At 33.9% G+C, this 24449-nt stretch overlaps 1 protein-coding gene across 7 annotated transcripts in view; it reads right to left on the bottom strand.

Moving 5' to 3' along the window:
- DIAPH2 (diaphanous related formin 2) overlaps positions 1 to 24449 on the bottom strand; it is a 189308-nt gene that overhangs the window by 71132 nt on the left and 93727 nt on the right. For all 7 annotated transcript variants that reach the window (XR_013938807.1, XM_080553621.1, XM_080553622.1 and 4 more), the window contains one exon: positions 3352 to 3517. Coding sequence is in view for 6 of the 7 variants with exons in the window: in XM_080553621.1 (XP_080409747.1) it covers positions 3352 to 3517 (166 nt within the window). In the remaining variant the exon portion in view is untranslated. The remainder of the gene's footprint in view (positions 1 to 3351; positions 3518 to 24449) is intronic.

Here is a 24449-nt window from a genome sequence, read left to right as displayed (position 1 = left end):
CCTCTTCCCCTCCAATAAAAGCAAAAAAGGAAAAAAGAAAACAAATGTCAAGACAAGTTTGCTGTCTGCTTTCAGTACTGTCTAGTAATCTTAAGAACACAGATGTTCCCGCACTCATACATAAAGAAAGTAAAGGACATCCTGGCAAATAAAACCCAGGTAACATCTCATGGTAAAAATTATCTGGGTAGTTTATAGAATTTACACCTCTTTTCCATATCCACAGAGGAGTATTTGCAGAAGATATGTATACAGCATTAACAAGAGGATTATGTGCATGTTGGGAATAATAATTAACAGTAGTTTGCTAGTAGTTTTCAACACCTTCATTACTCTGATTGCTACAGTTATTTCAGTGATTAAAAATAAAGTTAGAAATGCCCTAATTTTTAACAGTTTCCTAAAACAGTGAGAATTGGCTATCTGGAGCCTTGCTATAAGTACAAGTGAACAAACTGCATACAGAAGAGAAATTTATTCTCAATGTAAATTAAAATTCTTCAGTGACGTAATACACTTCCTTCCTCCCAAGTCACACTGCATTTACCTGCATTCTGTATTTAATGTGCAAATGTTCAAAGCCACCTGAACATTCTGGATTTAGAAGCAGGACCTCATTTAAGTGAGGTAAATTAGCAAATATTTGAAAAACAAATAAAAAAACAGATACTTCAAGGCCACATAACAATCATCACTGAAGTAAAGGTATTAGAGATGCAGTGAAATCCATTCCAGACAGTATTCTCACAAATGATATTTAGGAAATTCAGTAAAACTTAAAAATTGAACCACCAAAAAATTCGCAAATATACAGTTTTCTATAGTATAGGCTAACACCACACTACTTAACCCTAAACACAACTAATGTAAAATGCAAAAGCAATCCTAGAAAGCTGCTCTGAAGAAAAATGAAGTTAACTTGTGAACAATTGGTTGGATGAGAGGCAGCAGTGTGCCTTTGGAGCAAAGAAGTTGGAATCCACAGTCAACTATTTAAAAAGTACAGTAACAGGTTGAAGGAGGCAATTCTTCCACTTTACCACTCCTTGTAAAAACATATCTGGGGGAGTTCTGTGCCCAGAATGAGTTTCAATGAATATTGGAGCGTGTCCAGTAGTTGATATCAAGATGGTCATGAGGTTGGAGCATATGACAAGCAGAAGCTGAGAACTGAGTTTGTTCTCCTGTAAGAAGAGAAGGCTCTCGGGCAACCTAATTGCTATCTACACAGCATAATGGGATGGTGTACAAAAGACAGATCTAGATTCTTCTCAGAGGTGCAAAGCAATTGAACAAGAGACAATAAATACAGTCTCTTATGTTATAACTTTTTTCCTATTCTGCCACCACAAGTGTGATCACTGTGGAAAACAGAGAGGTCATGAAGTCTCCATTCCCGAATAAAAATTTAACTGAACAAGGCCCTAGGCTACCTGCTGTAACTTCACCTTACCTTGGAATATATAGGTGGATTAAATAATCTCTGAAAGTCCAATCAACATAACCACATGAATTTAGACATAACACAGCCGACAACATAGTGCTGATGTTCTAAATATGACATAAAAATTAAAAGCTCATAAAATAACCTGATTTGTGTCTTTGCAGACTGTGGAACTTATATCAGCAGAACATTTATTGCATTCATACATTTGAAATTTTGGCACCCCAAGCCTTGTGGTAATTCCTGCCAGTGGGATTAATCCTAGATTTTTCTTGAGTCGACTCTTTGTTCTTTAAATTACAAAAATATTAGACATATATAAAATCTTAACTATTATTATAATATATATTATAGCCATCATATTAAAGGATAAAGGACAGAATAACCACTCTATTTTATAGAATATGACATTTCATATAGAAAATATATAACTATTATACCTTGACATGAAAAGAGATTTGTCTCCTGGACAAGCATACAGATAAATCTCAGAGAATTTTCTCCTTAAATAAATAGCAATGAATTAAAGCTGATCCCACCCTCCCCCGCCGTTATTATTCAGTCACTTCAAATACAACTATAACCAGCAAAGAGCAACAGGCTATTAGTCAGATCTTGAGGTAGTCAACAAAGAAGGAGTAGACATATTTAAGCAACTGGAAGTATTTTCATTCTAATATGCTCTCTAGAAAACCTGGATATTTGTTCTCTGGCTCTTATCACCTTCAAAGCCGTTTAAATACAGACTTGAGGACAGGTTTTTCACCACAGTATTTGGATATTGCTAGTTTGAAGTCTGCTTCAAGTAGTTACAATGAAGTAGACTTCAAAAATTAGACATCCATGTTTGAAAATGTAAGCTTTGGATTTATGAAAAAGTAAATGCATTGAAATAGCTTATGACAACTATTCCTGTTTTTGACACATCTTCATGCAGATGTGTTGGCCTACTTACTTATTATAAAAAAATTGGCAATTTGCTTACAGTAAAAAAAGAATAATTACAGCCAAATTAAAATGAACAGTTAGATATATTGTAGTAGAAGTTTACTAATACAGTAAACTTAACACTAAAATTACATTTTAAAGTGGTTATTCATCCATCACACCGAAAACCGAAATTCCTATGATTATGTGATGAATTAAGCCAGATACTGGCAAAAGACACATCTCAGAGCTACAGCTGGATGGTAAACAGTGGTATTTCCAAGCAATTTTAATATTCTCTAGAGACGTAATGTGACACTCCAGGCATCTGTTTTCCTTGTGCACTTCCTACGGTGCAGCTGATTATGGCTTCCAGACAGCCACTAGGAAAGATGACATTAAACCCATTTAAAAACTTAGGTGTTGAATAAAATACTTAAATTCCGACATAAAGAAGCCAAACCCTGATAGCAACCATACCAGCTGAATAGAAATAGTACTACGAACATCTAAGTGAGTATTCGGAATTCAGTCAGAAACAGAGGGCTTATTATGAAAGTCTAAGCTTTAGCATCACAGCATCATGAAGACATGAGTCAGATTCCTACACAATGTGAACATAGGTATGCCCATTCTGCTTTTTGTTCCATTATTCACTAAGAGTTTGTGTTTTTTTGGTGGTTTTCATTTTTGTTGTTTGGGGCTTTGTGAGGTGGGGTGGGGGGGGGAGGGTTGTTTTTTTTACCTGTTTTCTGATCATCCATGTCTTGCTCACATTGACAGTTGGGTTTGCAAGTTAAAAAATTATAATTATCAGTGACCAAAATCAAATTAATTCTGGACACATGCATCTGACACCCTGCCACAGTATAAAACAAGAAGTTAACTAAAACTCTAGGAAGAAAGAAGAGGAAGGAATTAAACTTGAAAGAACCCAAAGGAAAAATAAGAATATATTATGTTTTGCAGACATTACTTACCAAAAACAGAGTTCTGAAGTTGCTCAGATCGCCAAAGAATTCTTCTATGCTTACTGTTTTGGGATCAAAGCTAAAGTATTCTCCCAAATTTTCATACAATTTAGTCATGTTGTTGTGCATGTTGGACAGTTTTTCATACTGTTCTCGCGCACTCTCAGCGAAGCTGTAAGGTTGTGTTAAGGAAAATGATTCATGTGTAATTAAATCTACCCCCAAAATATAAACAAGAAAAAAACTTCAGTACTAAGTTTGTAGAATCACAAAATATGCTAGTATTGTCTTGCTGTCAAGTGGGACATTTTTTATATGTTTATATGTATATGAGTACGTTCCAACATAAGAAGGTAGAAAATTTCCTTGATCCTGTTGGCTTAGAAGTCTAGTCTAGCTCAAAAATTATACTGAATACATGATCATAGCTCAAAAGCACTTATGCCCCCTTGTATGTTTAATATAGGTAATAGAGCTACATAATTTACCTGGAATACTGTGTTCAACTCTGGGTCCCCCAGCACAAGAAGAACGTGGAAGTATTAGAATGAGTTCAGAGTAGGGCCACAAAAAATGATCAAGGGACTGGAGCCATCTGTCCTATGAAGACAGGCTGAGAGCACTGGGGTTGCTCAGACTGGAAAAGAGAAGGCTCTGGGGAGATCTTGTAGCAGCCTTCCAATACCTAAAGGGGCCCTAAAGGAAAGCTGGGGAGGGACTCTTTGCCAGGGAGAGCAGTGACAGGACAAGGCGTAATGGCTTTAAATTAAAAGAGGGAAGGTTTAGATTAGATATAAGGAGCAAATTCTTTACTACGAGGTGGTAAGGCACTGGAACAGGTTGCCCAGGAGAAGTTGTGGATGCCCCATCCCTAGAAGTGCTAAAGGCCAGGCTGAATGGGGCTTTGAGCAACCTGGTGTAGTGGAAGGTGTCCCTGCTCGTGGCAGGGTGGTTGGAGTTAGGTGATCTTTAATGTCCCTTCTAATACAAACCATTCTATGATTCTATGATAATTTTTCACAGCTTATGAATACACAAAGATGACAGCTATACAAGATGTTGAGGGGTTAATGTTCTCTGTCTTTCAAGTCGGTTTACAAACAAATTCTCAAAAACTCATGAGTTCTAAGCTAGCAAGAAAGCAAATAACAGGACAGGAAAAAAACAAAAACATTCTTCTCTAAAGAATGTCCAGACATTTGTCTGTTGCGGTGGAAGTAAAAAGCTGGATGATAATTGCCAGCTACTCAAATGCACCACAGAACGAAACCCAAAACACGAGTATCTAATGCAAATGTACACTTTTATATTAGGTAATATCAACCCTAAATCAATCAGAAATTCTCAACAATATTAAATCAGAGATACAAAAAATACCTGAATTCTTTAAGTACTAGTGATAAACAGGTAATGAATTGTTGTACAATCGGAAATGAAACCATGGAAGTTGACGAGACTGTTGTCTATATCCATTCTGTTCCATGCTCTTTTATCCTCTCCCACACTGAAAGAAGTACCTATTGCTTTCATTTCCATGAAATTATATTATTAAAAGGTCACAGTATATTAGACATTGTATTAGTAACTGAAGAGTGTAGAAATTAATCTTAGACTGATTTCCATCCCAGCAGTGATCGTTAAAAATTTGCCATAATCATTTTAAATAGAAAAAAGGGGATTTTTTATTTCTATATGGAAAATTGGTTTTAGAATAACTTATTCGTAAACATAGAAATAGTACAAGCTGTCAAGGGAAATATTACTTTGCCTTAAAGCTAGTTAAGTTTCAGTCTGCTGTTTTATTTTGTTGTGGTTGTTCATATCTGCAAAGATAAAAACTCACAAATCACTGTAAAAAAACATCTCGTACATGATTAAACTAGTTCTGTGGATCACGAATTGTAGCTGATTAACAGGTTGTGCTGGATGTATCAAAACCTAAGAACAAGATATGAGTTTTTCCCTGACCCACAGAAACCATGCAGCCTGACTCCCTGTGGCTTTTATCTGTAATGACCGTCTTCCATGCAGATTCTCCGATACTTAATACTGCAATGCTCATGACTCAAAGTTTCCCCATACTTGTGTCTCTAATCTGAGACTCTGCCTAGTTATCACATTACTAACTAAAAAATATCTGAGGTCCCTAACTCTCTGCAAAAACAACAAACAACCCAGAAACTAATTACAGGAATGAGACATGAAGACTTGATATAAACAACTTATTTTTGAGACCAGACTGAGCCCCAGTACAATTCTTCTGAAATCAGCCAATAAATTGCATAATTGACAAAAGAGAGGAAATATAGGTAGATGTTCTGTTTCTAACATATGCTCCTTGGTGTTTGGACACTGTTGAGCACTTAAGAGGCTATGTCATTTCATAAGTCACGTGCAAGAGTGTCAAGGCTGAAAATATATTTTATTGGAAGGATGATTAATATTTTGTTTGAATTTTCCTGCTCTAATTTCAGGTCATCTAAAGTCATTTAAAAATTGGTTCTTTGAAGTATGATGGAAAAAGCTTTTATATAATATAAATTTCTCTCCTGGGAAAAATATTTTCCAAGTAATCCCCTCTTCTTCATTAAAGCCTCAGTATCATAAAAAGAAAGTTTTATTCTTTTGCTAGCTTTACATGTTCATTTAGGATGGCAAAAAGATGAAAACGCTGTGATGGACATTAATAAATATCTTTTTTTTTTTTTTTTTTAAACAGTATCTACCTATATAGTTTCATATCAGGGCAAAGGCAAGAGTAATAACTATATTTTCATTTTAGTTCATGAATTTTAACATGCCTGGTTAGAATTTCAAGTGCAGAGCACTGAATCCTTCATCTTAACACAAGACAAACCTGGTATAGTTCAGTGTTCGATGACATTTAGCTGTATAAAAGGAAATGAAAATTTAATGGCAAGAATATATTAAATAGGTAATAATGTCACATTACTGAATTATTGAGCAGAGTCTAAAAATTTCTTAGAAAAACACCAACCACCTTACAGTCAGTAGACTACTGTCTTGGACAACCCACCAAAAATACTGAGAAACAGAAATACAAAGATACGCAATTATACAAATTACATCTGCGGTTCCTTTCAAAAAAGCTCATAATATAAAACCAAATTAATATACCAGAAATGATAAGAAAGTCTGAAAGAAAAGAAAAAACTCATATTCTAGATATGAAACTCTTTGAGACAAACCTCCCAAAGTCAAATTCACCATTAAGTTTGCACATGCGACTTCAAAAATAACAATAACCACCACAATGGAAAAAAAAAACATTTCTACTGAAACTAGACCATATTTAAGAGCAACACTGTATAAACATATACTATAGTTTCAACACTAATATTTTTCGTTCAGTAAGTTCCAAACTGCAAATAAGAAATACCATTAATAGATGACTTGTAAGAGAAAGGAAAGTCAGCAATGTCAGATTAATATGATGAGCAAAGAGAATGGACTATTTTAACTGTACTTAATGTTAAAGAAAACAAGTCAGTGCTGTAGAGACAATAGTTTCAAAGACCGTATCCAGTCATGTTAAGAAAATTATTCTTAGTCACATGATACGCTTCTTACAATCTTCATATTTATAAAATAATAGCAATTTGAAACATCACCTTGAAATATACAGCAATTCCAGAAGGGAATTACTGGCCACCACTTGGGCAACTCTGTACACATAAGCCTTAGTAAAGTTTTGAAATACTTATTTCAGTGGTTACTAGGTAAAAGAAAGTTTACACTCTTTAATAAAATTCCACTTCTTCTTTCAACAGTATGGTAGATGGCAACTACAAAAAATGACTGAGATTTTCTAAGCATCAAGTCTGAATTTTTGAAGCAGTGTTAATTTTAAAATTTATGGGGGAATTCCAGATGTCATGACCTCTTTCACTTGTTTCAACACTTGACCCTGCATTTAAACATAAAAAGTAAAAAAATCACTGTTCTAGTAACTGATACTAATACATGGTTTTATCGTATAACCCAGTAAAATTCTCTGTATGTCATATCTCTAGAGAATTTTAAAGAAAATAGACTCCCTATTAACTTCTGCTGCCAAATTTTAGTTATCAACAAATTCTAGTTTTTCTAGTCTTTCTGTCAAAAGAGAAAGGCTGCGAAACTTTCAAACTTCTGTTTTTCCTCCACAAAATGTTTTTGTTTGCTTTTGCACTGCTGCAAACTTGAGTTTCCACCCAGTTCTTACAGATAAGTCACTACACCAATGATCTTCGCATTTTGAAAGAGGACCGGGTAACTATGCCACTAGGCTACCTCATTATGTCAGAGAGAAAGAATCTCCAATTGCTGTCAATACTAGATTTGAATTATGTATCAATATAAAGGAACGGTATCATGGTACTTCCAAGCTTTTGTTTGGTTTCTTTCAAGTAAACAGATGAGAAAAAATATCAGAGTGATGAAGGTTAAAAACCTTAGATCTGCTGGATGGTTAGTTATCACTTCAACCATAACATTCACTATCCATATATCAATCATTATTTTTCTGTTAGTTACTCCAAAAATTCCTCAACACTCCATTTACTATTCTGAAAATGGTTGATTTCCATCAGTGTTCTGTATCTCAGATAACAAAGTTTAATTAAACTGGCTTATTAAAATTTCCATTACAAATTACATGTTTGAATGTTTCTCTGTGCTGTCCTGAAATGAACTATGGAATTAGTGTCTACAATACTTAAAGTAAAAGGGAATGCAGCTGCATGACATACCACCTTATCATTCTGAAGATACACATACATTCCACAACTCTTCAAAAGGACAAATACAGCTGCAATATCTGGGGAAACAAATACAGTTAAGTATTGATAAAATTACAATTTAGTTATTAAACCAACACAGAGTACGTAAATGCTACCAGTATAAAACTAGCCTATTATCTCTACTGCGAATTCTTTTATTTCGGAAAAACGGAAATTTGTTTTATTATTTTAACCATCATTAACTTATTGTCAGTCAGTTCAGTGCATAACATGTTGCTGCCAACACCAGTGAAAAGTAATAAACCAGCCGAAAAACTGCCTATTTAAAGAATTTAAAAGTGAATCTGTTGGAGCCCCAAATGAAATAATAGGGGGAGAACTAATTAGGCAGAAAGAACTATATAAATAACCATACAACAGCTGAATTTTGTTTGTATGCCTTCATGATGCATTAGATAAACCATACAAGTGGTATTAAAAAAACATTTATGACACACCTCATCATAAATGTTGCATTTTACTAATGTGAATGTGTGGATTAGTGTATCTGCTTGCAAATTCACCTTATTCATAGGTGGCACTTGTCATCCTCGGCAGTAGGAAATTAGCAACAAACAGACATTAAGTGTACGGTTGATCAGACAAGATGAGGAAACGATTTGAAGACTGCGCCTCCACAGAGGGGTCTGTGTTCATACCTAATAGTACTTCAATGAAAAATCACGACCTAATTTGGCCTTCCGTATCTTCTGAATCAAGTGCTGACTTGCAGCCAAACTGAGCTTAAATGAGCGACTGAGCACTGACACAGATAGCCCAGAGAGGCTGGGGAATCTCCCTCCCTGGAAATACTCAAAAGCCATCTGGACATGGTCTTGTGAAGCCTGCTCTAGTTGGCCCTTCTAGAGCAGAGGGGTTGGACCTGATGAACTCCAGAGGTCCCTTTCCCATCTCAACCATTTTGTAATTCAGTAAAATCCAGATGTATAAATATAATAACCAACACCTTCTTCATAATTTCAACTTTACACTGTAACATCTCAAAGAATTTCTTCAGCTAGATACACAATGCAACTTCATGCCATTCAAAAATCCCAAACTTACCAACAAGTTTTATGCACTGTACTTAACCCTAGTAGACCTTTTACCACTCCAAGCATGCCAGAATGAAATTTAATTAGGAAGACTGCTGAAGAGAGACATGAAACACTAAGAACATACCAGTTGTCAGAATCTTCACTATTAACTATAAACACTCAGTTCTAAAATTAGCTTGCCGAATAGTTATTTCAGCAAATTGAAGTCCTGATTAAACTTGTAAACTAGTATTTTATGAAATGCCGATGATCAGAGTAACTACATTTATTAAAAAATACTGGCAATTCAGTTTTAGAAAGTAAAAGGACCAGATACTTACAATGCCTGCCCTGTGTTTGATTTAGCTTTCTATCTGTACCTAAGCCAAATCACAGTTTGATTTAACACACACAAAAAACGCCTACACCTGTGCTTCAAAAAACCATCTGTGAAAACAATGTAATCTCTTGACATCCTTACTTGAAATTAAAGCCTTAAGTAGACTTCTTGCAAATCTATATAGCCATACACTACTCACTGTAAAACACTCCCCCCGCCCCAGGGATACACCTATCTACTACTATTAGAAAAATACACTTGAACAAGAATACAAACCTTTTAATCACTTCCAAATAACTACCAGTTAGTGTCAAAATGTACCAAAAATATTTCAAGTACGCATTCTGCATTCCATCATTTCAAGCTAGGAAATCATTTCAGAGCAGAACTCTGGATTATGGAAAAGCCAAAGGAGGCTAAAAATATATTTTACACCGCTACAAGAGAAACTTTTATACAATATTGTCATCGTCTTTAATAAAGGGTGTATCACTGCTCGTAGTTTCTAATCTCTAAGCTCATCCATAATAGAGCATTCTTTGAATTGAACTGCAGAAACAAACAAACAGAACTTATTAGCTGAAGACAAATTCAGCTTTAATAACAGTAAGTCATTTACAGAGAGAGCTTTATTTTCATCTGCTATCAGTAAGTAAACAGATACTAACAATTTTATCATTCACACTACATACATAATGCATCTCTCTGACTACAGAGAAGTCGACTTCTGGAACACACAGATAATTATGAATCACAATTATATACTCAATCTTTTATTCCAGTAGAAAGCCTATCTTTTCTGGAAGAAAAAAAAAATACGGCAGAAATCTTCATTACAATACACTTTATATACACAAATTAGAACCCAAAGAAATCAAGACCCAAACAAAGAAAAACATTTTACCTGTTTATAAAAAAATCACATCCTTTTGAAGAATTTAAAGATTCACTAATAAAATATCAATTAAAAGTTCAGTGTAGTGATTTGCTTCTCAAAACAAAGCAAAAAGAATTCATCATTTGACAGAGTAGCCTGCGGAAGGGGAGGGGAGTGTTGTTGCTCCTCAGTTACACATCTAAGGGTTCTGTGCCTCTCCCTGGCCTCAACTACAGCTGCATTCAGTGCGTACAGACACTATTTAAGTGTTTGTGTCCATGGAAGTGAAGCAAAAAGATCATAACCATCTGATAAAAATACTAATTGTAGCCTACTCATTCTCCCTAAATTGCAGACTCACTCCGAAGTGATGTTAATCATCGAGGCCTTTCTGACTTGGCCCTAAATAGCCATAAAACTTTCATCTTCATAAACATGAGAAAATATCAATGCTTTCTAACTCCTAGCTCTAAGCATTTATATCAATTTCGAATTTTCATCAATTCAAACTTCTCAATAATAGTAAGACTCTTTCCATTGACTACACATATACCTCTTTAATATGCACAAAAGAAAGCTTCTATCAACAGAATTTCAACAGTGCCTTTTTACTTATTTATACTCCTGTTAATCAGGAAGCAGAGATCAGTGGCCATTTCTCTAAAAGTTCCATAGAAACCCTCTAGGCAAAAATTGATAAATAAAAGTCTATTTACAAAATATTCAGTATAAGGAGCAAAGCTCCACAAGCTGTTTCTTAAATTGGTTTATATTAGAAAAGCCTGCTCAAATACTTATAAGGCTGATATAGGAGCTTTCTCTGGTAGCATGAACAAGTAAACTTTAAAAAGTAAGTAAGAGTAATTGGCTACTCAAACAGCATACATAAAAGTCAGCATTTATGAAGCCACAGTCTATCAAGAAGGGAGGATATTCGCTACCTTAAATGGATAAAAAGAAGGTTGGAAAACTCTTGAACTTATAGTTAGGTATTAACCTAAATTAACCTAAAGCCAGGTTGTTTTTTTTGTTGTTGTTTTTTTTTTTTTTTCCAGCGGAAAAGACAGTTACCTGACTGACCTGAGAAGTTAATAAATCTGTATCATTTTTTTCATAACTAATAGGAAAACAATTCCCCCAAGTTTATACTGTTGCCTATTTTTTTAATTAAAAGTATTGTTAACTGAAAAAAGAAATATCAGAACAATTTTTAAAAGCACTAGAATGCCTGATAGCAAAACAAACCTCAAATCCTGACAAAACCAAGCCTTTATTTCTACTGATGAAGTCACCAGAATTTTGAAACTACTTCTAGAAAAATACACTGAAAGGAATTGAATTTACTAACACTGCCTGAGAGCTAAAAAACATAGTTCCAAGAGAATGGCAAAAAGCCATTCATGAATGAAAGAGGTGGACTATTTAGCTTCATGTGTTCTGAAATGGAAGTTGACAGCTATTAAAAACAAGAAAAAAAGACTACACCAGATTAAGAATTAAATTTATAGTTAGATACAGGTTTAGGTTATATATATATAGGTATGTATGTTATATATACATTGATTATATGTAGATTTTATATATATATATATATATATACACATATATCTGTATAACAACACACACAGCTAATATTGGTTACATGTTTCATGATCTATCCCCACAATTCTTAAATCTTTTTACACCAATAGCACATACTTCAATGATTGCATAAAAAAAAGGGTAATTGATGGGAGTCCTAGAATAACAACTGTAAAAAGATGACAGGGCAAACAAATGAAAACTGACATAAAATTACAGCAGAAAAATAAAGAATTTATCCAGTTTCTTATCCCAGCTTCATAATGCTTTACAAGTTTTCATTTTTCTTCCCTATGCTTGTACAAAATTCATAAAACTCTGTTAAGATCTTTCACAGGTCAGATCACATTTTTACCTGAAATCCCATACTAAGATTTCTGAAAAGAAGTCGCTTCCTATCTACTTTATGCAAATGCTTTTCCAGCATGTTTTACAATGGAAACCATCTCGATTTTCATCTAATCCTCATTTGTGATATTTTGGGTTAAAAATTATTTGAAACAATATGAAGAGTCATATTCTATAATTTTTTGGACATCACTCTCATTTATAGTGGTGCCAAGCAACTAACTATAACCACTATTTATGCATTAGAAAGCAACACAGAAGACTTGATAACCAAGAAAATACTGCAAGAGTAATGGATTTCTAGTGCATCTTCCCTGCAGAATAATTATATGAAAATCTGGAGAAACAAAAACAAGAAAACCAAAAAGCAGCTATTACAAACAAAATGATACTGCAAAATTTGTTTCTCGTATTATATTCAAATTAACTAAATACGAATGTTTCAAATAACACAAAGCATTGACATATGAAGTTTTCTCAACCATTAAAAAATTAATTTCAATTAATTAATTATTAATTTTAGCAAAGCCACTGTAAAGTAGCCATTCCTAGAAAAAAACTATTAGTTTTGGAACATAAAATAAGTCGCCTTGAGCAATAATTACAGCTTTGTGTGCCCTAAATCTTTCAGAGAATCTGCAACCATATTCCCTTTCTCTTTGATCGTACAGTTTTTCCTCACTTCATCTGGATTTAATTACGAGAAATATGTTTGAGCTGTCAGTTTTACCCTGGTTTAACAAGCTTCAATCAGGAGACGCGATGGTTACTTCATCAAGATAACGTTTTTTTTGGGGGGGTAAAGTGTGGGGAAGGAGTTGAGAAGTGACTAAGTCACATATTTCTAGGTTTCCTTTAATGCCGCAGTGTTATGAAGCCCTCATTATCTTTCTTTTTTTTTCCAAATTCTAAAAAAAAAAAAAAAATCACTTGGTACAATGTTTTAAGACACTAGATGTTTAAAATCAAAGGAATGATTTTAAAATTTATGGACAAACAGATATCTAATAAAAAAGCTACCTGATAGAAAAATGTTGAATAAGTTTATTCAAATAAATTACTTACTGCAAAGAACTGTTGTAATGAAGTGTTCACAAATTCAAGTACAGGGAAAAAAATGAGAGTGCAATCTAAAAATGAGTCTGTTTTGCAGCAAAATAGTATTTTGAACACCAGGTGCAAATTTAAAACCACTCTTCACGTATAATTTTGAGTAATACAGTTTATGTCTTGAATTTTCTTTCCAGATATTAATACCACAAATATGTAACCACCCTTGTAGACCCCTTTTCAGGGTTGAAGAAGCACACAGGGCAAAATGTAGTTCCACAAACCGCAAAATTTTTTTTCAAGGAATTCCATTTTGGTATCTAATGCTGCAGTTAAAGGGACTTATAGTATGCACTCTCCCATTAATTTCAGATTTTTAAATAAGCATATAGCAATTAGAAAATGGATCTCTAAAGAATTATCATTTTAGCAGTGCACAATAGTTGTTCTTTTTTTATTAAAAAATCTGTATTAGTAATCTCTACAAATTGATTTAATATAGATTTAAGGACAAAAGCACAGTTTCCCTCAGGCAATTATTCACAATCAAGGCAACTTTAAATTTTCCATGGATTTAAGTAGATTTTTGTTCATAGAAGTTTGCTCTTAAAAATCTCAAAAACATCCAGGCTTTTCCTCCAACACAGCTTTTCAAGTCTGCTTTGATTTCTGTTCAAAATTCTTCTCTCACTACTTGGCCAACATGTATGTGCTACAAATGCACTTCAACCTTTGCCCTTTTCTTGTATTAAATTCTCTCTCAATCTTTCTCAGTCTTTCTCATAAGCATCTCTTATGCTTTAGAGCATAATTCTAGATGGGCAGTCTTTAAAGTGCAGAACAGAATAGAGCTCCCTCATGTGGTCTATCTATATAATCTCATGGATTAAACAAGCAACCAAAGCAGAAAATTGATAATGTTTTGTATAACACTATTTTCATTTACACTGAAAGAATTACAACAGCTTTAATACACGTATGAAAAATTATATGATCTGAGAAAGATAAATTAGTAAACCCTTTTGTTTCCTATTTTTGGCTTTATAAACTCTCTCTTCTGTTTTCCTCTCCTCCAGGCCCAGCCACTTATTTAACACCTACAGTTTTTCCTTCCACCATGCCATTTTACTGTCATTGCCATTCACAAACTCCGGCACATCATCACCTCATCTGCTACTTTGCAAGTCATATCCTCAAAATATGACTAGTCCCTCTTCCTGCTATATACTTTCCAAGATTCTGGCTTCTAGCAGCTTTCCTCTTCAAACTTTTCTTTGAAAGGGAAATGCAGTGGAACTGGCTGACAGAGATGCAACTGTAACATCCAAGTTCAACAGTACAAAAAAATCGACTTCCATTTTCAGCATCTGTAAACACTGCCCTAACACTACATACGAAAGTCTGTAGGAGCTTCCAGAAGCAAAACATACAGTGTTACAACATAATTCATGTATCAATAATAAAACAACCCCAGAAAGTCAAAGTCACAAGAAAAGGAGGAAGTACAAAGCACCAATCCATATTCCTACGAACTCTCCCCAGCTCTATACACAAGCCATGCCTTAGAGCATGATGCAGACTTGTCTACCCCAGTAATCTACCTAATTTGCACCCGAGGGAAAAAAAAATACACATCTATATACATACGGAAATTTACTGAGGGCCCGTGTCTGGCCAGAAAATATATTTCTAGCAAAAATAACTTTAAAAATGACTCATATGCTTATTCAAGTTCCTTGCTTAATCGTCTTGGCAAAAAGTACTACTAGTGCAAAAGATAACCGCACCCCCCCAACCTGACAACCCTATTTTTAACTCCATATGTAACAATTCTCAAACTTATCTAACTTCTTCCACATATATAGTATCTACATAACTGTAATAAAAATACCTCAATACACTTCAAAAGCTACCCCCACTCAACAAAATAAAGAACATTCTCTTTGCAAAATCAGAATAACTATTTTTTTTCTCTATGAGGTAACGTGAACACATGATCTATACTGCATTCCCAACTGTGCTTGCTTCTTGCAGTGCACACTTTTGCAAAGTTATTCTCCCCTGATTATGTCCTGATTGCATTTTTTTTCTCCCAGGGCCCTTTTATACTCCTCTCACTTGTGTTTCTATTATTTACTGATTTAAGTGAATCTTGCCATATTAGACTTGACCAATTTAAAGTTTTCCTAATTCTATTTCACTGAATGACTATAACAAAAACAACTAACACACAATAACTCAACTTGGAAAGTATCTGCTATTTGATGGCATGCAATCAAAACAGACTCACAATTCTTTTGATGCACAGTGCACCAAAAAGGGAAATACTTTTATCTCGGCAGAGCTTAGGTAAAAATTCATGTATTTTGTGTGTTAAAAAAAACACACACACAAAACCCACCAACATATATTCCAAGACATTTCACACGTTCAATATCCCTTATTAGAGCTGAAAGAGAGATAATAAAGGAGATGGATTTAGATTTGCAACAGATAGTGCATTCACTCTGTTTCAAGATAAACCCACTACTCTGTATATCCTAAAAGAAGCCCTTATAATTCCACACCTGCTTTCTACATTAACAGTTTCTTCCTTGTGAAGAAAAAACTTGACATAAAACTTCCCTAAAACTTCACATAAACCTCCTTCATCCTGCAAACCATTCTGGTCAACAAGGAACCACAAAGAAAATATTCTTAATGTTGGTCTGTCTCAGTACGTGACCATGCAGGAAGATAACACTCAAACTCCTCTTTAATAGAAGTATCTCCCTAATATGGTCATGATATAAGGTATCATTAAATGAATGAAAATGTTTCACTTAAAATGGATACAGTAAGAAACTGTGTAGCAATTCTGAATGTTTATAAAATTATGAATTCTGAAACTATAAAATATTGTGGGAGTTCTAGTAAGTACTGAGACAAGGGGGTGGGGGAACACCAGGATCACAAAAAATTGATTTTTTCACTGATTTTAGGAATCCTAATTTGGGGAAACAATGATCAACTCTGTCATCTACTGTATTAAATAGCAAACCAAACCCAAATGTATTAAATTCACAACGCCAAAAGGAAAATCATTACAGTCGGATAGTAAAATATGTTGCCTTATTACAGCAGTTAATCATTGTAAGTTAATTTTGCATAAAGATTCAAAGTTTTCATGTGCTTCATATTACAGCTGACACAACAGGATATTGTATTGCATGTCTAGAATATTTACATACAATAGGAACACTGCATTTAACCTTATACGTTACAGTGAAGTCTGTTGGCCTTCATAGCATATAGACAGTCATACAAAATGTGACACCAGTCATGCAAACAATTCAAAGCAATTACAGTAGGGGGATTAATATTTTTTTCAGGGTCAAAAATTATTGAGGCGAAAGGATTAGTAAATTCCACAAAGCCATATTAACACTTCTCCATGGAAATTAAATTGAATAGCAACATTTATATGATGGCTGTCACTGAAACAACATGGAAGAAAAATGACAGACAATCCCAGAAACTGTGAACATTGCTGTATTGCTCAGGACTGACATCTTCAGAAAGCATTTCTGACATCATACCTTCTACTTGCAATAGATCCTGGATGTATTTCTGACATGTTGATTACCTAGTTTTTAAATTGGTACACCTTCAAAAAGGCTAGTCTGTACAATCAGATCATTTTATATGCTGAAGAAAAAATCTCTTCAAACTGAAATCACAGCAGTGCATGAGCTCAAATCTCTCATATAGCAGTCTCTCTGCCCCCCCTCATAACTTAATAATGTCAATATGTCAAACATAACTAAACATAGTACAAGTTGCTTTTAATCTGATTTTGAACTTTGCAGGGTCAGTTCTTCAACAGGATTCAGAATGCTGAGATGCTATGAGCTTGAACAATTAGCAGTGCAAAAATAAAAAAGACTGTTCACTGATGCCCTGAATTTTCTATGAGAGCTGTGAGTTGGGAAAAGAAAAGCAGATTATATGTATATACTAATTCTTCCCATCTTCTATCACAGTGCTTTCAGAAGTGGGATATTCTGTCTATGCTGATCAAATACAGCAGACCTTTGGATGTACTTCTAAGAATTACAAGCACGATCAGTTTAATCAAGTTTGTCTTGGTTGCTTTAGCATACTCATTTAAATATGATGAGAGTGTTCAGACAGATGAGGTTCTTAAATGTAACCTCCTATAAAATGATATACTGTTGATTTTCTTTTTAAAAAGTGCTTCTTTTTGTGCAATTGATTCTAAAATTGATTCTTTTTGTGCATTTAGTTCAACACAATATTAATACGAATTTGGGGTATACACATACAGTGGATCTAAGTCAAACAGTCAAGCAACTCATTTAAATCTTAAAAACATTTATCTACAAGTGACAAATTTAACGTTCTCACAGTTCCACAAACTTAAAATAAAGCATTCTGGATGTAAATTTCAACATATACCAATGGCATGAGATTCTTCCTTTGCACATCATGTTAACCAATTATGTGAATTGGAATAAAAAAGCCTACAGAATATGTAGTAGAAGGTAGAAGCTCTTAGGAACATTTTAATATCTCATTAACAGCAAATCCAAGTTTACTGCTCCACTATAGACCTTGGTCAATGTTATCCCTGTTACTTAAATATAAAATGTACGTCAAAATTTGAACATGAACAATTTATATACTTGGGAATGCGCTGCAAAACTGATTGAAACCCAGAGAACTACAACATCAAAACAGAAGTTGCTTACAGTCTAAAGCAGGCCTACGTATTAATTAGCCTGTACACTCAATTCTGAAGACACAAACTATAAAAGGAATCACACTTGCTATGTAAAATTAATTATAAAGCAAAAAAAATACGATACAGTGGGACTAATATTTACTGCTTAAAGCCTTTTTTTTAAAGACTTAAAGACTACTCCATTTAAGAAGTACTAAACATGTACTAAGGATGGCTTACAAAGCAGCAACTTCCGGGTTGGAAGCTGTCATCTCTGTTGAGTTGAACTTTATTCTGTCCTAAGTGTTTCTAAACTCTTTCATTCTGACACCATGCCCTTTACCCTAAAACCTAGATTATCAATCTCAATCTTTCCATCTTCATGCTACTTTCCATTCTCCACTTACTACATGCTCTTCCTATTTTTTCTCCAGCTGATTGCTTTCTCATCTCCCATTCTGTTATTGTACTCGGCTGACTAGAGCAGAACAACAAAATGAAACTGATTAAACTGGAAGCCCAACAGAATCATAGCTTGAAAATTAATTCAGTTCACATTCCTACTTCAGATGTCCTCAGCCCTAATGAACTTGAAAAAATGAGAAGCTAAATAGAAAATCTGCGCAGAAAGAGCCAACATACAGCATGATTATATTTTACTTCTAATGGGGTATTTTTGGCTGTACTCTTTTCAGAAGAAAAGAAACTGAAAAGGAAACAGAACTTTCAACTGAAGAAAGTAAGTTGTTCATCACTATACTTGTAATGCACTGCTTACGTACTTATAACATTAACTAGACAGCCGGAAAGTCTCTGCTTACTAGGAATTCCTAGAAGGTCTTATCTACCCTCTTTCCTTGAGCTTTAAACTTGTAAAGCATGAGTAAGAAAGTAATATAAGGTACAGTTAAAACAGAAAATTCCATAAACCAAAGATTCAGCAGGAAATGCAAGATTTCTTTTCTATATTGTACCTTTAGTAGGCTGTGCAAAGCCTTTTTACTCATCTGCTTACTATTTAAATAAAAAAAATAGAGGGGGATCTTGTATGTTTCTAACAGGAATCTCTATCACATTTTGCAGAAATAATTTAGCTCACAATTAATATTTACTAATATATTATTTATGTAGCTGTTAAATTGAAGTAATACCAAATAGGAGAATTCTCATTAAAGGCTGCAGTATCAGCAATACTAATTTATGCTTATTATAATTTGTTGATACTAAGCAAGCTCCAAAAATTTCTACAAGTTCATAATTGTTTCATAGGTGATAACAAAGTAGACCAGATGGTCTCAACTGATCCTCTTATGAATCAAGTAAATCAAGCTTTGAAAAAGTTGAGTGAAGCTTACAGTAATCTATTTTTCCCCACTGAAAGAAAGAAAAGATCTTCAAAGTTCCGCTGTTTCTAGCCTTTCCTCAATTACAAAAAATAGCAGTAATATGCATTTATTGTTATGAGTTCTGTTTTCTCTACATTTGAAATAAAGTCTAACAAATTGCTTGACTATGCATTTTAAAAAGTATTAATTTTTCCTTGGAGTCCTGCAGAGAACATCTGATTTTTTTTTTTTTATCTTCTAAGCTAGAATAAATCACTCAGGTTTCATTCCCCTTCACTGCATGCTCTCTTAAGTCCTCTTACTTAAGACTTAAGACTTGCTAGCCTCAGTCCTCTAAAGACATGTGCTTTCTGTTGGTTATACCTAGAAGTTCATTTTTGACTGCAAGCTGCAGGCTTAACTTTAAATGAATTCTTAGCACTATGAGTACCAAAACACCTGATTACCTTCTTACAATGCAACAACAACAACAAAAAGGCTACATCCAGAAGCCCGGTCTTTCTGTTCCTTTTATTTACCACATAACTTAATACTTTAGAACTTTCCAACAACAATAAAATAAAGATTTTCCATCACATTGCAGTTTTTCTTGCTGGGGTGGTGTGTAAAACAGAGAAAGAGGAAGGACAAGAAATAGGTTGAGAAGTTTGGAAAAAAAATCTTCCTGTTGTCTGGAAAAAAAAACACCTTCCTGTTGTAACTTCAGCAAGGTAAACCTTCTGTCCCTAGACACTACCTAGGAAGAGTATTTTGTCTAGTTACATAACCAAGATTTTTCTGAAATGCCTCTTTTAATCAAAAACTGCACTTGCTGATGAAATTATTTTCAAATACCTTTACAAATATTTCAAGAAAAAGTACATTTAGAAGATGATCTCAATAACTGTACATGACCTATAATTCAAAAATCTTTGAATGACTTTTCTTTTCCAGTTCCAAAAGTAATGACAAGTGCATTCAGGCAACAGATATTTCAAATGTAGGGGCACATACAAGACTTCATAGAAATTTCACCCTTTGGTGTTACTTTTGAGGCACCCCTAGGTATGAGAAAATTCTAATATTAGTATACATACTGATGAAGAAAATAAGGAGCCAGTGCACTTCAAATTGTCTCATAAACAAAACAGGCTTCCCCAAAAAATGACATCTCAAGACACTAAGTGAATAATTTTTTCCATAACAAGCTAGGAGGATATCCCAAGTGCTAAGAGATAAGAGTGTTAATGCCATTAAAAGATTTTAACAAGATTATGCATGTTAATATTTTTTACTAAGGTAAATGATATAGAAGAAAAACACAGCTTAAAAATTAATTATTAGTATGTCACTTAGTCATCATTAATACATCTGAGATACATTATGTTAAAAAAAAAAAAGTGCGATTCTTTACAAATTATATAATGGTCCAAAAGCAAGACCTCTGATTCTTTAAATATAAGCAGCTATAGCAAAAAGCTAGTTTCCCTAGCAAGACAAACACTCATGCTTTAACATCACTAAAAAGAAAACAATCCATATACCTACTACTTGTAAGTACAGACTTCTGAGTTTTCCATTTAAAATCTTTAATTATAGGCACAAACACTGAAACAAATCAAGGAGTGAAAGCCAAATTTGTCATAGTCTATAATTACTTCTAAACTGTTGAAACAAACTCCCCAGTGCTGCATGAAGCTGGGCTAATTATAAAGAAACCTCTCACATACATATGATCTTCAAGTAAAATACTATTCTAGTCCTGGATCAGATCATGAAAAAGTTACTTAACATACCATATAATTCACAGGCAGAATATTTTAATGTCTTTTCTTTTTCTGTAACCATATTACATTTTACTTTCTGTTATAGAAGAGCTGTAATTCTCATTAGGTTCTGAAATCAACTGCTATTGGTGGCCAACCATACAAGTCAGCTTCAGGATCCCAGTAACTTCAGACAGTGCTGTGAGCACTCCTTAAAACTTGGGCAATTTAGTGCCTGAAGAAAATCCCAACATGAGGCAGGTAAACTAAAGTCCAAGCATGACAGCATGATAGTGCCTACAGTATCACTTTAGAATCCCACAGAAATATTTCTGTGCAGTTACCTCCTAGAAGCTCAGTGTTCCTTATAAACAACATGTAATTACACTTATAGGATGCAGACCTGTGTCCCAGCAAGTAGTGGTCATGGAAGCAAGTTTGCATTGTTTTCTAATGGTTTGATGGTTGGACTAGATGATCTCAGAGGTGTTTTCCAACCTCAATGATTCCAACTGAATACAAAGTTCCACTATGATGGTGGTGACAGAAACAGCTTCTGATGTAGAACAAAGACAAATAATATTAAATCTTTAACTCATGCCTGTAAAGCTACAAAAATACTGAAACACTGTACTTAGTTGGAAACTGCATTACAAAAGCACATTAAAAAATACCAAGAACAGTAAAGAAATGAGCCTACTTGGTTATCGCAGATTAATTTAAGCAACCTGACCATACTATCAAAATTCTTACACTGAGAAAGAGATACGTAATAGCCACTAAGTCTTAAAACACTTAAGATGGCTAGAAACTGAAACCACGAGAAGTCAAACCAGCATCTATCTATGTATTTTTGAAAAAAAATCATTGATACAATCTATTAGGAATGTAGAAGAAATTATACTATCTGAATTTTTCAAGTCAAGATTTTATACTCTCATAAAAGATATGCTTTTAGACAGAAAAATCCAAGTATGAGGTTGACAGTGGCATTACTTGTTAAGACCGCTCTATCACAGTTGAAATCAAATCGTATTATCACAATAAAATTAATTGGTTAAAAAAGATGGAAATCAAACTACAACTGCATCATCTGCAATTCTTATTATATTCACTGAACCTTATGAACAATCAAATAGAAAAAAATCGTACACCCTTAGGCAGGAAGTCACACTGACACAACTACAGAACCAATTCATGAGAACCAATATCTGCATAGTCCTAAAGCAAGTCTAATGGAAAACCAAATGTGCTTGTGAAATCAAATGATTTCATTTAGTTGCCTTCAGTTTTAAATATAAACTGTTCAGATAACTCATTTTGCCTCAGTTTATATGTAATAAAAATGTGTCAAAATAAGTGTCTGAAATGTGTACCCAGTTAGCAGACTGTAGTCATAACTACATTGAACTAAAGCTCTTAGAGTTATATTTAAGTTTTTTAGTCAGTGGAGCATACTTACTCATCTACTATTTTTGTACACAGACTGTGGAATAGTAAAATATTACTCTTCCTGTCTTTGTATTTAATACCTAACGTAGCTAGGTAACTACATCAAGTAGTGTGCACCGAAATGAGTAACTGTACACACCAAATAAAACACTGATAAAGAAAAGTCACAAATTAGCCTGCTTAAAAATGGATCAAGGAAATAAAATCTAACTCAAAAATAAGCAGAATTCATGCTCATTTTTTTGTCACTCAGAATACAAAAAACTTGCATTGTTTTTCTTTTAAGTTATAAGAAACCAAACTTGTTTTATACCATTTCCTTCTACACTACGAATTATATTAATTACTTTTATTATTATAAATATTACAAGTGGTATTTTTTATTGTAATTAATGTCCTAATTTAGTAGGATACCAAACAATACTCCTTTTATGCTTTCTGAAGGAAGTCTCTTTCACAATTACTTGTACGCTGCTTTGTTTAGTGGCAGGTAAAGAAAAGAGAAACTATGCCTTTAATCCTGCGTGCCAAAACCCTACTGAGAGATGATTTATGTTCCAACATGTACCAATTTTTCTGAAACACTCAAGCAGTTAGAGATGTTCAGCTTGAAATTCCTCAACTTCCTAATCTCAGTATGTGCTATCAACAACAGTTCTTCAACAAGCTGACAGAAACAAAAGAAACAGATTGATGATTAAAATGAGATATTTTTCCTCTTAAATAATTCCTCTTAAATTCCTTCCAAATTTATCGTACATTCTAAAAAAAATATAGGAGTGTAGAAAATTTTAAAATATTCAACAAATTTGATCATCTGACATAACATTCTTTAGGCAGAATCAGTTCATTTCTTAGTCTTATCTGTTTTGTCAAGCCACCAAATTCACTGGTATGATAAAAGCTGTCAGACATCTACAGTTCAGGGTGCCTACTTTAATTACCAGGAACTGGTAATCTAGCTGTGACATTAACATATGTGCACCAGAACAAGTCTGCGTTCTTAACAGACTTGCAACAATCTTTTTTTTAAAGGATCCTTATATTATCACTAATACAAAAAGCTGTTTATATACGTATATATGTATATATACGTTTTAATCTCAGTCACACTCCAAGGCAATCTTCGTGCTTCAATAAATTTAGGAGATGAGCAGCAGATACAAAAGAAGGTACCTATGTGCCTCTTTTCCTCACCAAATTACTTGAATGATGTAAATAATCTTCTCTAAGTATAGTAAATACACAAGCAGAAGAATAACAAATGACAAAGCACTGGCTCAACACAACTGAAAGTATGTATACAACTTGCAATATAGAACTGTAAAATTCAAAATGACATAGTTGCAAAAGGTGCATTTCAATATATTGGTTTCATGTTCAAACAAAACTGATTTACTTGACTGTATTCAGCCTACACACAATGTCAAAACAAAGGGCTATTACAAGTGAAGGTTTCCCTGTGTGAATGCATCTCAGGAAAATATTTTTTTTTCTACTAAAAAAACCAGCAAACCTGATAAATGTGATTACTAACAAGTCTCCTAACCTTGTAAAAAAAGACAAGGTAGAAGAGAACAAAAATTTTCTTCTTATGAGTTGTCTCCTTTAAGTTAGTTTTCCAGTCTTGACAGAAACTTACAATAAATGCATACAGAGAAGACATTAAACATATTCTTGTGAATTTCTGTCACCGAATCCATTCAGATGATTAATCCTGCTAAAACTCAGATTCAAATACATAATAGTTGGGTGAATCCTTCATTACATCCACCTACTAAGTGTGATGAGCAAGTAACAGCAGCTCTAGACATCCATCTCCATTTT

The sequence above is a fragment of the Anser brachyrhynchus genome (assembly GCF_964034855.1).
Source record: "Anser brachyrhynchus genome assembly, chromosome: 13".
NCBI lineage: Eukaryota > Metazoa > Chordata > Aves > Anseriformes > Anatidae > Anser > Anser brachyrhynchus.
The sequence above is the reverse complement of the archived record's forward strand: the minus strand, read 5'-3'. Positions and strand labels throughout refer to the sequence as shown.